Source organism: Rhinolophus sinicus, chromosome 1, assembly GCF_057876585.1.
Source record: "Rhinolophus sinicus isolate RSI-liver-muscle chromosome 1, RSI-T2T, whole genome shotgun sequence".
NCBI lineage: Eukaryota > Metazoa > Chordata > Mammalia > Chiroptera > Rhinolophidae > Rhinolophus > Rhinolophus sinicus.
This window is the reverse complement of record NC_142501.1, coordinates 117006143-117021769: the sequence shown is the minus strand read 5'-3', so window position 1 is coordinate 117021769 and position 15627 is coordinate 117006143. Positions and strand designations below refer to the sequence as shown.

Here is a 15627-nt window from a genome sequence, read left to right as displayed (position 1 = left end):
CATCTTAACTTGATTTCATTCTACAGAAACCCTATTTCCAAATAAAGTCATATTCCCAGGGCAGAGAGTTTAGGGCTTCAACATATCTTTCTGGGGGACACAATTCAACTTAGAACAGGTGATAGGTAACATGATATCCACTGGGTACCATTAGCACAGAGTTTGAGACCTGGTTGTTTTTCAAGGACCTATTAAAATACCAGATACTGTTTTTAAAGCAAAGTAAAACTGCGGGCTCCCAGATACAAATAGAAAACTTCACGTTTGAATTAATGTATGTTGAATAAATGGCTATGAAATAGAACCTATTTCATTGAATGTTAATTTGTATATTTATAAAAGTACTTATAAAACAGTGTGTGGCCTAGATTTTTGCCACTTCTCAAGAATTCCCTCCTATGCATAAAGATTTGCCAACATTTTGGAAGGAAATTTAAAAATTATTTCAAATATAACAAAAAATATTTTTAGACAGTGGGCTCTTGGTACATTTTTATATACTGCATGTAACATGGATGGGGCCTGTGAAAAGGAAGAATGCCAAGGGCTTGCAAAAGTTCTCAACTTGGCCGCGCGCTGTGTACTTAGGACACCTACAGATAGATGTTACCACATTTGGGCAGCTGACAAATGGAGTCATGAATAAGCAAAACTGTTTGGAACTGCCTTACGCCATCCTTCTGACATCCAGGGTGCAATGCAATTATTTAAACTGGACTGTGTACTCTGGGCACAGTGGGAAAACACCCGGGGGTGCTGGAAAGGAGAACAGAAAAAAATTGCACTTCAGTCTTGATGAAAAGATCAGGTCTGTTAGCAACTAGCACAGCACGCCTAAGTGTTGAGTCTTCCGTTCAAGTTTCCCAGTGAAAACAACGTACATCATCTTCCCTTTTCCACTGAATATCCATTTTATCAAGAGACCCCCAGAGAACAGACAAGAGTACCCTGGAGACCATTAGTTTGAGCGAGACTGCAAAGGAAGAGAGTGCTCTGCCCACTGATTCCTAGCTGACTTGTCCTTTCCCTCTGCTCTACAAATCATCAGGCTTATCATGGTGCTCTAGTGACCAACTCTCCATGTCTGAGGTCCCTAGGATGATTCCCAGAGTTGATAGTTCACTAGGAGCCCTCATAAGACTCAGCACATAGTTGCCCTGTGGCTTTAATTTCTTACAGGGACAAGATATAAAACAAATCAGCGAAGTGAAGCAGCGTGGCATGCAGTCCTGAGAAACCAGGCTCAAGCGTCCGAGAGTCCCCTCCCAGGGGAGTCATACAGGACGCGCTTAATTCCTCAAGCACTGAATTGTGACAATGCATATGAAATGTCTACCAGGGCACCTTAGTGGACTGGTGACAGAGGTACCCTCTGCTTAGCACATTCCAAAATTCCAGACTCTCAGAATGAAAGCAGCAGAAATGTATTGTTTGTACAAACAGTTTCGGTACAGTGAGCCACTCTTACCAAGAATGGTGGGAACTCTCCTGAAATCTAAGTTGCCAGGTGCCAACTGAGGGCCAACTTTGCAAGCAGACCTTCCTAAGGATTGTAGTCTTAGAAAGCCCTCTCTTGTTGTCTTCTCTGCACACTCTTCCTGAATCTTTGTCCTGTTGCTTTTGACTACCCACTTCTGCTTCTGCCACTCAAAGAGAAACACAGCTTGAAGCCACATGACATCATAATATATTCAAATTGTCCTAGGACAGGCTTCCTGGACAAGATGGTAGGTGTTCTAGTTCATAAAGCCTTGTGACCTGGGAGGTAGCTGATCTGGTTTAGGCATGGTTGGAAGCAGTAGAGGTCTCAGAAAGTAAATTTGTTGATACTTTTGGTGTTCTTCATAGAAGAAGAGCTCGCTACTTGGTTTAGAGAGATCAGCCAAAGAGCCTGGTGAGCCCGGCTGTAATTTGTCCTTAAAGCACTGGCCAAGGAAGGGCCTTAGCCACAAGCACTAATGACACACGACTGGGGCAACGAAATGATGATCGTGATGAATTGTACAGCAACATACGTGATGGAAGTTTCTCCAGAGCTCTGGAAATGTCTGTGTATGCCATTACTTGTCTGGGATCCAGGCTTAACAGTGGCAGTCAGGAGATGGTTGAATGTTGGGTCTAAATCCTATAGGGCAATGGTTTTCAACCTTGATAGCACACTGAAAATCACCTGGGGAATTTTTGCTTTGGCTTTTTTAAAACAAAAACCAATGTCTGTGTCCCATCCCCAGCCATTATGGTGTAATTGGAATGGGGTGGGGCTCAGGCATCAGTGTTATTTTAAAAGTTCCTTGTAATTTTCAATGTGCAACCAGGCTTGAAAGTCACTGATCTTGAACAATATACAGTTAGTGAGCATTGCCAGCTTTTTGGTAAGTGCCACCATGTGCAGTTTAATGGGAGCCATTTCATGGGTTTCAGATCTCTGGGCAAAAAAGGGTATTCCACAGTGTTTTATACCTGGATGTCAGACCGAAGCTTGACAGCCTGGCCCTATTGCTGCTTCACTTGTAGTCTGAAATTGGCAACTGCTTGATGTAGTTAGAACACGTCTTCCTGAAGCTTTGTGCCAGTGTCTGTCATGGAAGAGGACCAGGCAGTTCTCTCAGCAGCGAGGCTGTCACCATCATGGACCGAGGCCTGTGGGCCAAGTCCTACCACAGAACCCTCTACTAAGAGTAGCTGGTAGTAGTTGCAGACACCTTTCTCAGCAGGCTAAACACCTTATGAAAGTGGCAGAAGGGAGCCAAGAAGAAAGTAGCTGATCCATTGATAAGAAAGATTGGCATGATGTGAAAGTACCAGCTGGGAAAACAGCCACATGGACTCAAGGAAACAAAATTGTGTCTTGTGGACCCAATAGCTGTGTGTCTCCAGAGTCTTGCTGCAGAAAGATAAAGTGGCCTTCAGAACATTTGAGTTAATTACTAAGAATGTTCCAGGCAAAAAACTTCCTGGCCAACTTCCTTGGGATGGATCTTATCTGTAACCAAATGTGTTCCATGGTCAAAAATGGTGGACCATTATTCAAGGTCATGTTGACTCCAAGACTATGGATGGTTGTTTGCTTCATCTGTTCTGTGTAGGTATACATTCCCTGTTGCTGCTGTAACAAATTACCACAAACTGAGTAGTGTAAAACAACACCAGTTTATTCTCTTATAGTTCTGGAGGCTGGAAGTCTGAAATAGGTCTTATTTGGTAAAACCAGAGTGTTGGCAGAAGGAATCTAGCTGATTCCTTCTGGAGACTCTAGGGGGAGAATTCATTTCCTTGCATTTTCCAGCTTCTAAGCTTGATGCTCTTTGGCTTTTGACTCCTTCCTTGCAGCCCTTAGACCTCTTCTATCATCATTTAATGCAAGTGATTACATTGGCCCCACCCAGAAAGTCCAAGACAGTTTCCCCATCTCAAGTTTTTTATTTTTTTATTTTTTATAGTCATATCTCATTTTGTTGTGCCTCACTTTACTGTGCTTTACAGATGTTGTTTGTGTTTTTTTCAAATTGAAGGCAAGACCCTCCACAAGCAAAAATATGACGACTCGCTTTATTGCAGTGGTTGGGAATCAGCCAGCACTAGCTCTGAGGTCTGCCTGTAACTGAGCTGGCCGGTCTTAGTCCTTTAAACAAAAGCAGTTGGATGTTTGGCTGAGGGTAAGCCCTGCAACTGTCGAGAGCACTCTCCTGTTTTAAGCAAAGATAAGCTTAGTTCTTGTTCCCTTGGAGAAGTGATCTATCCACTGAGACGAGAGGCCAAACTCGGGTTTTCACAAGATCGTTTTACTTGGAGCTTCATTTGCTTCTTGTCGCGGCCAAGCACAAAACATGCCTAGTGAGACTTCTCTGCGTTGCAAGCATCTTGCCACAGCCAGCGTGTTCACACGCATGGGCGCCTTTCCACACGAAAAGATAGAATGTGGCTCTGGAGAGTAAATACGGTTGTGTCGGTTCTGCCACAGCCTTTCTTGGACATGGACACACATTCCTTCTAGGGCATGAGTTTTCATATGTTGCTTCAGATATTCTTTGCATTTAAGTGATTTCTGTCGTACTTCACATATTATTTCCTCTTTATGGGTTTCTCTCACGTATTTCAGAAGCTCTGTCCATGTTTTTCCACAAAGGAACACCCTTTTTGAACTATATAGCCCTCAGGGACCTCCCCATGCCGTTTCAGGCTGTTGGGTGAAGCCGAGTGTTGTTGTCCACCCTCATGGGTGCACTGGACTCGTGGTTCATTGGACAGATGTTCAGCGGCTGATGTTTCTTAAAGGACACCTTACAACCTTCAAAAATGCACATATATTGTTTTTGATGAGTTGCATGTTTGCTTCAAAGTGTTTGATTTTACGTTGAATTTTTGACCACAGCCACAAAGGGCTTTTCTCCAGTGTGAATCGGAGCATGGTGACGCGGGTAGTAGTCCGTGACAAAGGCTGTGGCACCCCCTTCATGGTCACAGACCATCTCTGTCCCGTGGGTTTGCACAGGTGCCCGTCCAGCTTCCAGGACTTGTAACTGGCGCTGCAGTTGGAGGAGGAGTGGATGAACCTCCTAGAGAGCCTTGGGGTGGGGGGCGGGGGTGGGGAGTGGGGTGGGGGTGGGCGGGGCCAATGAGGACGACTCAGCCAGGGGAGAGGCCAGCGTTCCCAGGCCACCCGGGGCCAGGTGTTCAGCAGGCCACAACCAGCCTTCGCTCCCCGCAGACCCTACACGCAACTCCGGAGCAGCGCACTTTCCGGGACCGCCCATCTGAGGTTCTTTTAATTACATCTGCAAAATTTCTTTTGCCACGTAAGATAAAGTACCATATCCACAGGTTCCTTTGGGGATGCAGCGTTGGGAAAGGCATAAAAGAGGGTTGTCAATCTGTTTATCTTTTCCATGATGTGTTTGTTCGAAAAGAAAAAGTGCTGAAGGAGGACCATTTTGAATGGGGAAAACTAATGGAGCGTCATGCTGCCGTGCTTCCGGAAAACCAGGAGCCGGAGTTGAGTGAATTCATGGCTATGAGCCCCTCTCCAAAAATCTATTCAGAGGGTAGAACTTGTAAATACTAACAAATAAATCTTAGTGAAAAAAATAGTTTAAAAGGATATCTCTCACCTACGTAATCTCGAAGCACTCAGGATTCCCAAATTTGGGAGGAGTTCTTAGTCTTTCCCACTCATTAGCACTATGGCTGTTTCTGCAGTGACTCTGGGCAGCACAGGAACACGTGGTCTTGGTGGGGAACCCAGAAGCCAAACCTGGGACAAGGCTGCAAGGATAAGGAGGTGATTCCTTAAGGAAAGAAGCCCTGACAGGTGTGCGGGAAGTGGCAGGGCAAGGAGCCGATCAATAGATAATGTTGCCAAGTCAGATCCAGCTGCAGGTGACTGCTGGGGATATTGGGTGCCAGAGTCACACACACACCTGAGATGCATTCCTCAGGAAGTGCCAAGTTGCTGGGCATTTTACCCACCTCCTCACGGTCAGTTACAGGTTCAGGGCTGCTCCCAGAGTCCGTCATCCTTTGGCATTTCCAGTCTATGCAATAAGAGGCACAGGACTCCTGAGGCAAGAGAAAGCCCTCAGGCCACAAAATGCAGATCTGGTAGTTCAAAGTGATGGTCTTTGAAAGTGGTAAAGGCTGGGTATGTGTGTGGGTGGGAGAAGGGGACAGGGGGAGTAGAGCAGTAACTGGTACATAACTAGCCTGACCAGTGGGATGGTTTCCGATGGGGCTATATTTTCCTGTGCATCATGGTCATTTCCCCACAGTTAAAATAGTAAAAAGAACAGGACCAAGCCAGGTGTAACTTTAATGCTTCTGCAGTTATATTTTGGAACAGAACAGGGTGATGAATAGATACCAAATTTCAAGGCTTCTGGGTTTCAGACCATTTGAACTGAAGTGTGCATTTTGAATTGTTTCATAAAATGACAAACGTTTACCTGATGTGGAATGAAACAATGAGCTCTTAAAAGCTAATGACAAGTAACACAGACAACAGAGGCCTAGTAAGCATAGATTTTCACTTTGTGGACTTCCTTGTCGTCACATTCCCTCTGCTTGTTGTAATAATAGAAAGTATTGTCCCTTCTCTGAAGTTTCTTCACATATCCTGTCTCTGGCCAACGATCTACCTGCACATCAACAGCCAGAATACAAACATGGTCATGCTGGCTTTATGTTATATAACATTCTACTATCAAACAGTTAAAAGTATAACTCACACCCCAAAGGTAAAGTATCAAATTAAAAACACTTGAGCTCTGTGAGTGTGACAGGCATCCAAAACACAAGTTGAATCCTTTTACAGCAAAATAACGAAGTCAGTGCTTCTCTCTAGATTTAAATTTGTACTCAGTGGCTAAGATAGAGAAAACGTTCAAAATACTTCATTCTCCTATGTGTACAAATAATTTCAAACATTATTACTTCCTAACTTCTAAAAGTAATACCCCAGGAGGAAATTAGGGCTAAGCCCAGAACCCATTCTGAAAGCACCTAGAGCTGACTGTTGATGGCGTGATAGTGGTGAAAGGAAGCAGCTAAACTCAAGATAGCTAAGGTACATATGTATTTCCTCATGTCCATATTTCAAGTTCACTGTTTTTTTAAAAATTCTTTTTTATTGGGGAATATTGGGGAACAGTGTGTTTCTCCAGGACCCATCAGCGCCAAGTCAAGTCATTGTCCTTCAATCTGGTTGTGGAGGGCGCAGCTCAGCTCCACGTCCGGTGCCAGTTTTCAATCTAGTTGTAGGGGGCGCAGCCCACCATCCCATGTGGGAATTGAACCGGCAACTTTGTTGTTAAGAGCTCACACGCTAACTAACTGAGCCATATGGCCACCCCACTGGCAGCTCAGCAGCAGCTCATTGTCTTCAATCTAGTTGTGGAGGGTGCAGCTCACTGGCCCACGTGGGAATCGAACCCACAATCCTGTTGTTAAGAACTCGTGCTTTAACCAACTGAACCATCCAGCTGCCCCTCAAGTTCACTTTGAAACTCAACTTTTAATAGAAATTTGAGGTCATGAGTATAGTCCTCAGCAATCTTTTCTCACCTCCCCCCACGATTCTTTCTTGTATGTCATATCGATTTGCTTACTTTATCATTTGGCCTGAGTGAGTCTGGACAGTTTTCTCCCCCTCCTCTGCAGGGTCGTGTTATGCCTTCTTAATCAGGTCAGTGCATTTCTGTTGTTGGATAAGTTTCTTCTGGATTTTGTGAGATGTACTCTCTCATGGTCAAAAGTCTAATATTCAAGATTCATGGTCTAGAAAACCAAATATTGTTCTTCAGCATCATTTCTATAGGCAGCTCTTCACTCCTCACATTCCCCACTTGTAAAGCACAACTTTCTTTTTTTATTTAATTTGTATTAAATTTATTGGGGTGACATTGGTTAGTAAAATTATATAGGTTTAAAGTGTACAATTCTATATTACATCATCTATATGCTGCATTGTGTGTTCACCACCCAGAGTCAGTTCTCCTTCCAGCACCATATATTTGACCCCCTTATTCCTCTTTGACCACCCGCCTCCGCCCTTAGCCTCTGGTAACCACTAAATTGTTGTCTGTATCTATGAGTTTTTATTTGTTTTTCTTTTTTGTTTATTGCTTTCAGTTTCATATCCCACATATGAATGAAGTCTTATGGTTCTCGACTTTTTCTGTCTGACTTATTTTGCTTAGCATGATAATCTCAAGATCCATCCACTTCTTTTTTGTGACAACTTTTTTGGACAACTTTTGCCATGTTGTCACAAATAGCAGTGTTTCATTTTTCCTTATGGCCGAGTAATATTCCATTGCGTGCATGTACCACATCTTCTCTATCCAATCATCTACAGAAGGACACTTTGGTTGTTTCCATGTCTTGGCCACTGTGAATAATGCTGCAATGAACATAGGGATATATATATATATATATATATATATATATATATATTTATTTTTTTTGCAGATAAATGTTGTCAGATTTTTTGGGTAGATACCCAGGAGAGGGATGGCTGGGTCACATGGTAGCTCTATTCTTAATTTTTTGAGGACCTCCATACTATTTTCCACAGTGGCTGCACCAATTTACATTCCCACCAGCAGTGCATGAGGGTTTCTTTTTCTCCACAGCCTCTCTAACACTTGTTATTATTTGTCTTGTTGATAATGGCCATTCTAACATGTGTGAGATGGTATCTCATGGTGGTTTTGATTTACATTTCCCTAATAGCTGGTGAAGTTGAACATTTTTGATATATCTCTTGGCCGTATGTCTTCTTGGGAGAAGTGTCTGTTCAGGTCCTCGGACCATTTTTTAATTGGATTGTTTGTTTTTTTGTTGTTGAGTTGTATGTGTTCTTTATACATGTTGGATATAAGACCCTTGCTGGAGGTGTTGTTTGCAAATATCTTCTCCCTTTCAGTTGGTTCCATCTTTGTTTTGGTGATGGTTTCTTTGGCTGTGCAGAAGCTTTTAAATTTGATATAATCCTATTCACTTATTTTTACTTTTAATTCCCTTGCCTTTAAGATCAAATTCATAAAATCCTCTCTGAACCCATGGTCCATAAATTTAGAATCTATGCTTTCTTCTATGAAATTTACTGTTTCAGCTCTTATGTTTAAGTCTTTGATCCATTTTGAGTTTAATTTTAAGCCACAACTTTCAATTGGAATATCCATGCAAAGGAATACATGTCCTTATTTCTAAACAGTGTGTTTTCATTTTCTCCTGGTGTCTCATTTATTTAGGAATTGGCAAAAACAGGTGGCAGCATATCTGATAAACCTTGGCAGGCTCTCTGACATGTACAACATAGAAAATAGTCATGCTTTCTATCACTTAGATCAGGCCCTTCTTTCGTAGTTTCCATTGCCCTCAGCAGAGAAAGGAAGGTGTTCACAAGACACCATTACAGCTCTCTTCCTCTTGGGGCCAGCAGCAGGTGCCCTTTCTTTTACTGGGTTCTTGAACACCATCTCATGCAGTAAAGAAACAGTATGTAGAACGGCTGCTGTTTCAGAATATCCACACCACTTCCTATGGGATAAAGAGGCTTCAAACAGCTATGTTGGTTCTGTGCTCATCAACCTCTACACGTTTTTCTTTTTATACCTCTTTGCTATTTCATAATTTTTTCTTCTTGGCATTTTACTTGATCACTCCCCTTCAATCTAGGAAACCTTCGCTCCTGAGAATATGGTGGACCAGAGTGATATGGTCCTCAAGTCCAAGTCTCCTTAGGCAGGGAGAGCAGCAAACACTAACACTGCCCACATCGGACAGGACAGGACAAAGAACTTCACTCACACCTTCCAGGACACTGTCTGCTGGTGATGACATTCAAGGCAAGCCCTCAGTGACCACCCTGTCTACCCTTCGAGGCCCACTGCAAATGCCTCTGGGGGCATGAAGTCTTCTCAGAGGATGATTGCCAAAGGAAATGATATTTACCTTCCTCTGAATTCCTGTGCTTCTTTTTGCAAGACACATGTTTTAACCTGCATAAGGTTGTATTGTTCTTGTCATTTTCCTTTTTTTAAAGTTAATACATTTTCATTTAAGGAATTCCCCATATTGTGACTCCTTCCACTGCCTTCGTTACTGAGTTTGAGTCTTAATCCTTTTTAAAAATCATCTTTGCTCAATCCACAGTTGTCATGTCAGGGACACCACAATTTGTTCTGGTTATTCTTAATCTTCTACTCCAAGATGCAAGAATAATAAAAGCTATTCTTCATTAAATACGTTCTGTTCATTCACTCAACATAGTCTTATTAAGCATGACCATGGCAGGCACCTCAGACCCATTTTCATTTTGTTCCTGTGACAGTTTTCTGACATAGGCACTGCCATGGCCATGTGGCAGTTGAGCTCGGTGATGTTAAGACCCTTGGTCAAGATTACCCAGCTAACGTCGGGGATAGCCCGGATGCAACCTCTAGACAGACTGTGAATCCTGTACTCTTCCCACTGGCCCACTAAATTTCCTGAAGTCAGACACGTGCTTATGTGTTTAATCTCCTGACGTGCTTGGCACAGACATTTGCACATGGTACGTACCCAATAAATATATATATACTACTACTGAAGTGAAATGCAACACCTCTCCATAACTGCCAAGTTGTACCGTGACTAGGGTTGTTCTTCCCTTCATCACACACACACACACACACACACACACACACACCCCTCTCAGGTGCTTTTTGGGACTTCCTCTTTAAGGATGTTCTTATTGTTCTCTTCAATCTGATTTTACCTCAATCACAACAGTATTGGACCTGGGGATGCAGGAGCAGCTGTGTCTATATGAGCACATTGTATGATCCTGGATCTTACACAGTTTTTAGGGGCATCCCAATCCTAAGGAAAGGTATCAGGCTTATTTTTGAAGAGCATTGAAATGCTCATGTTTGTGTTTTATCTGTTTAAAAGCCATGGATGATATGGTAACGAACGTTAACCTCTTGGTAATGCGGACAGAATACAACGTGAGCAGATATCAAGAGGACGGATACAGTCAGCCCTCTGCATCTATGGATTTTGCATCTGCAGAATCAACCAGCTGCAGATCAAAAACATTTTTTTTAAAAATTCCCAAAAGGGAGTTCCAAAAAGCAAAACTTGAATTTGCCACGTGCCAAGCACTGTGCCAATGAAGCAATATGTCGGCATACCCTGCTGTAGCCGATATGCAAATATAGGTCATATGCTAATACTATACAATTTTATATAGGGAACTTGAGCACCCAAGAAGTTGGGTATCTGCAGGGGGCCTGGAACCAAACCCTTAGGATACTGAAAAATCACAGTCATCAAATCTTCATTTGATCAGTGTTTTTAACTTCATTCCTCACCAGCCCTACTAATATCTGTTAAATTAATGTCCATTAAATTAAAGCGTCCATAACATTTTAGCTCTGTAATGCCTCTATTCCTTTTCTTATCTACTTATTAAGGAAATAGCAAGTAGAGATCAAAGAGTAGAATGAAAAACAGAATATAGAGATTTGAAAAATCTACACATGAATTAGTCTGAAAAATGGTTAGTTAATGCTAAAAAGAAAATAAAAACCTAAGTTAATAAATACGTTGTTGTAACCCCAAATCTGAACATTAAAACACATTTGTGAGTACTGTCATACTCTACAATATTCTTTAAAACTCAATCACCTAGTATCCAGTAGAATAAACAAATTAAAAAGAAAATCGCATTATAAACTGGTGCCATGTCTAGATTTCGATGTTGTTTATGTAAAGCAAAGTCATGTCTCTAATCTCTCAAGAAAGCCTGGAATGACAACCAAAGTCAGGAGCTGTTCTCTAATGTTTTTTTTTTTTTTTTTGGGGTCACCTATTATCTCCATAATAAACAGAATTTAACCCCTTTATAATTCATGGTCAAAATAGAAAAAAACTAGAAAGAAATAATAGCTACACAACAAACTGAATATCTGATAATAGAATTACCTGAGCGAGGAAAAAGATTCTGCTTTTATGGTCTACCATAAAAGATTCATTTATCAGAGCACAGTTATTCAATAAAAGCTAGAAAATTCTTAGTATTTCTATGCGGAGGGACCACCTCTTTCCCTGGCCTGCCTGAAAATCACTCTTCTGGGCCTTAGTCCCCTTATCAATAAAACGAGAGAGTTGGAGTAGAATTCCCTTTCAGTTATTCTCTGGTTCTTTGTTTTATTTTAATACTTTTCACCATCTAACACACTCATGTTGAGTTCAGGTTTGTAAAGGCATATATCTTACCATAGAAACTTGTTTCACTTGTTTATATTCAATTTCATCCCGATATCCTGCTTGTTGAAATCTGTATAGATTTTCTATCTCCTCCGACCATTTTTTGGCACAACTTATTGATTTTGGTTTCATGTCAGAACTAGCCATGGCTACAGAGGTCTTATTACGAATTAATTCTGAAAGATGTTAAAACAATTAATAGATGACATATAGTGTGACAATTTGGAAAGTCCCTTTAAGAATGAACAAAATTAGCATTTAAAAATAATTAGAAAGTTGAAAATCCTATTAAATATGTTAAATTTTAAACATTCAGTTCCAAGCCTGAGAAAGATTCATGCTCTATTTTGGAAATAAAATTAAACCCTGAAAGGTACATAGAGAACTGTTTATTTCTTCACCAAATAAAATTGTATGCAGAGTTTTTGAGTGGTGTCCTAAACGCTGGATACTAACTCTGGTGTTCCTGGCAATAGTTTACACATTTCTGAAACCACAATCATTTTTTTAATTTAGGGAGGGCGCAGCTCACAGTGGCCCATGCGGGTATGGAACCGGCAACCTTGGTGTTATTAGCACCACGCTGTAACCAACTGAGCTAATGGGCCACCCCACACAATCATTTTTAACTGCTCAATAGATTGGCAAAATATCCCACCACCATCCCATTTGATTATATTCAAAAGTGCATCTCATTTTTTTTTCCTAAAAAGAAAATGTAAGATTAATCTTCTCACTCTCTACTTTTTCTTCTTGCTGCGAAGCAATGGTTTCCTCTTTTTCCATTTCTTCCCTGTTTGTGGACATCCTGAAGCCCATTTATTCAGGTCCCTGTGGCCCTGATCTGTGGTATGAGGAGATAGACAAACACAAAGCCTGTGAAAGCTGTAGGACTGTCATGATACTGAGATCACTGATTTTAAAACAATGTGGGAGGTTATCATTAATCTTTGAAATTCAAATATTCTACTCTAGTTCATGTAACTGTCTATTCACCAAACTCCTTAGCCAGTTCTTCAAAGACATAACCTTGCACTTGTTTTCTCACCTACTTCTTATTACCAATATGTATGAGTCATTTAACTGAAATACAGTGCCCAGAATTTTCACTACGATTCCTTGAACCCATTCTATTAAAATATGTTTCGATTGGCTGAAATACATTAAAATCAGACCTCACAAAGTAGATACTGTAAATAAATTCATATTAAAAAGTATTTTTCAATTATAATGACAAATACTCATGTTGAAAAGGTCAAGAAATACATTAAAGTACAAAAAATAGAAAGGCAAAATACTCATGACATCAATTAGCAATATCCATCCTTCATAACATCAGGTGAATATCATCCCAGACATGATGAGTTAAAAGGACAGACTTTAAAAGTTTTATAAAAATGACTATTACAATAAATGCTTTTACAACTGTAAAAATTTAGCTTTACTTGGATTTAACAGTGGGGGAGGGGAATAGGAAACGGAAATAAAGTTGACAGAATTGCAAAGTTTCAGATAGTTTCTTTGATATAAAAAATGTAGCCCCAAATTCCCTCAATGGTTTAAAAAAAAAGTGCAGATTGTTAGGGGGCTAGGAATCCTTTCTTTGAGCCCCATGTATGAATCACACACAAATACTGATTGACTCTTTTCTATAAAAAATCAGGATATTGGTCTTATGCTTCCTCCTATCTCCTCTAGATGCTTATTACATTGCTTATTTAACATTTGAAAGTTGTTTGGACTTAGCTTCAGATTTAAATGAATTGAAATGAAGTCATCTGAGTCATACAGGTCTTACTCTGATGAAGATAGCAACTACGTCAGTGGATATATCTTTAATATTGTTTGCTTTTTTTGCAATGTGCATACTGACACGTAATTGACCAGATCAAAGAAAGTTAAGGTATTGGTAATATTTGACATTTAAAAAATGTTTGATCTTAATTAATTTAGGTTCAGGCTCATATAGTATTTTAAGGCAATACACTGTTCTGTTATTGTATAAATTTATGTAAAATTTGGAATACCTGACAAGACAATAGATAAACCATATTTCAGTGAAACCCTTGTCCTTCAATTCCATTCATTTTAATGGAAGTTCCACTGACTGCTTCATGCTGCACAGTATAAGAGATGAGACTAATAAGTGAGTCGGACACATGTAGTGCAGCCTGATAATCCATTAACATATATGATTATATAAATATACATTCCATAAAAATGACACTAAGAAACATGAAAGGAAAACCGGTACAAATTCACTATGTTAAATACATTTTCAAAACTAGTCATGTTTTTATATGAATTTAGTGGCTGTATTACTTATATTTCCTTTACAGATGAAACACATTTTCTAAAAGTAGTGGTACAATCTGAATTTTTGTTTTACCCAAGCCATTTTTGCTTTAAGCTTGGCTTTTTGATACGTAGTAAAATACTTGACTCATATTCATTCAAAAAACATTTTCCTGAATGTCATCTATGTAACCTTTTGTCATATTCAAACAAAACAATCATGTCAACTATACCTACAAAACTGCTACATTTTTATGTAATGAGTGAAGGGGGGTCAAAAAGTAAAATGAAAAAAATATATATATGGTGCATTACTGAGCAACACCAGAAAATAAAATACCTAGTTATCACATTTTTTATTTAATAGTCCCACTTATCCCCGGGGGAAATGTTCCCAGACCTCCCTGAAACCCAGATAGTACCAAGCCCTATATAGACTATGTTTTTTCCTATACATACATACCTATGATAAAGTTTAATTTATACATTAGGCAAAAAATTAACAACAATAACTAATAGTAAAATAGAACAATTATGACAATGTACTGTAATCAAATTTTTGTGAATGTGGCCTCTCTCTTTGTCTCTCTCTTTCTCTCTCTCTGATAACCCATTCTGATAACTGAGATGGCTACTCTGACCAACGAGCAGGGAGCATATACAGTGTGGAGACTCTGGATAAAGGGATGATTCACATACTGGGCAGGATGGAGCAGGCTGGCACAAGATTTCATCATGCTACTCAGATCGGCACATAATTTAAAACTTATGATTTGTTTATTCTGGAACTTTCTATTTAATATTTTCGGACCGTGGTTGACTGTAGGTAACTGAAACCACAGAAAGCGAAACTGCAATGGGGGAGGGGGAGGACGGGACAGGCTAACTGTAATTATTTTGTGTGTCTGTGTGCTATCAGTTTAGGTACTCTGAAAAGCAAATGTCAAAATAGAGTATGAGAAATTTATTGGGGGGTGAAGTTTATGAAACTTAAGGAATGAAGGGGCAGGAGTGCAGGAAAAGCTTTTACACCATGACACACACCTGACACCTGTGAATGGAAAAGCAGAAGGAAGTAGAATTGGGTGGGAAGAGCTTCAGACGGCAGGGCAGTGCTAACTAAGAAAGTCTTGGTCAGGCCAATGCGGAAACCCAGCACAAAGAATACCTGTGGAGGACTCTTGCTTTAGGCAAAAGTGGTCAGGCCTAGTATGACTGCCATTTTCAGTCACTGACTGGACGCTACTGGGGAATGCTTGACCTCAGCTCAAATGCTGTATTAGGTCCCAGAGGCAGTTAACACTCTTGTAGGGAAAGCTGAGAAGTATGCCTTCGTGGCTACTTCAGTCTAACTCCCTAAAATGCTGAATTCTTCCAAGCCACAGGTCAAGTCATAGATTATTTGTATTTCCAGCTCTTATTGTAGGGCCTGAAACTCAGTAAGTGCTCAACAAATGCTTGGTGAAATGACATTCTTAAATGCAATATGGTGTGTTAGGCATTATAGATGTAAAATGTGTATTAACATATTATTCGATCATATAAATCATATAAACATAAACGACACTGGTAGGTAACAAA

The 15627-nt window shown here is 40.3% G+C and overlaps 1 protein-coding gene and 1 pseudogene across 1 annotated transcript; both read right to left on the bottom strand.

The window, feature by feature from the left end:
• Positions 1-3735: 3735 nt before the first annotated feature.
• LOC109450690 (transcription factor IIIA pseudogene) lies at positions 3736-5514 on the bottom strand (annotated as a pseudogene).
• Positions 5515-6002: 488 nt separating this feature from the next.
• On the bottom strand, positions 6003-11898 carry MEIG1 (meiosis/spermiogenesis associated 1). Its single transcript, XM_019738279.1, has 2 exons — positions 11761-11898; positions 6003-6131 (listed from the first exon to the last, which is right to left on the bottom strand). Exons 1-2 carry the CDS (start codon positions 11896-11898, stop codon positions 6003-6005), a joined length of 267 nt encoding a protein of 88 aa, XP_019593838.1.
• Between the last annotated feature and the right edge of the window lie 3729 nt (positions 11899-15627).

Bases quoted from the DNA above. Each gene is read 5' to 3' on its own strand.
- MEIG1 (XM_019738279.1), bottom strand. From the start codon at position 11,898: ATGGCTAGTTCTGACATGAAACCAAAATCAATAAGTTGTGCCAAAAAA. The intron at 6,132-11,760 runs GTAAGATATATG...GTTGATGTGCAG, and splicing joins AAGTGAAACAAGTTTCTATG to GTAGATCGTTGGCCAGAGAC.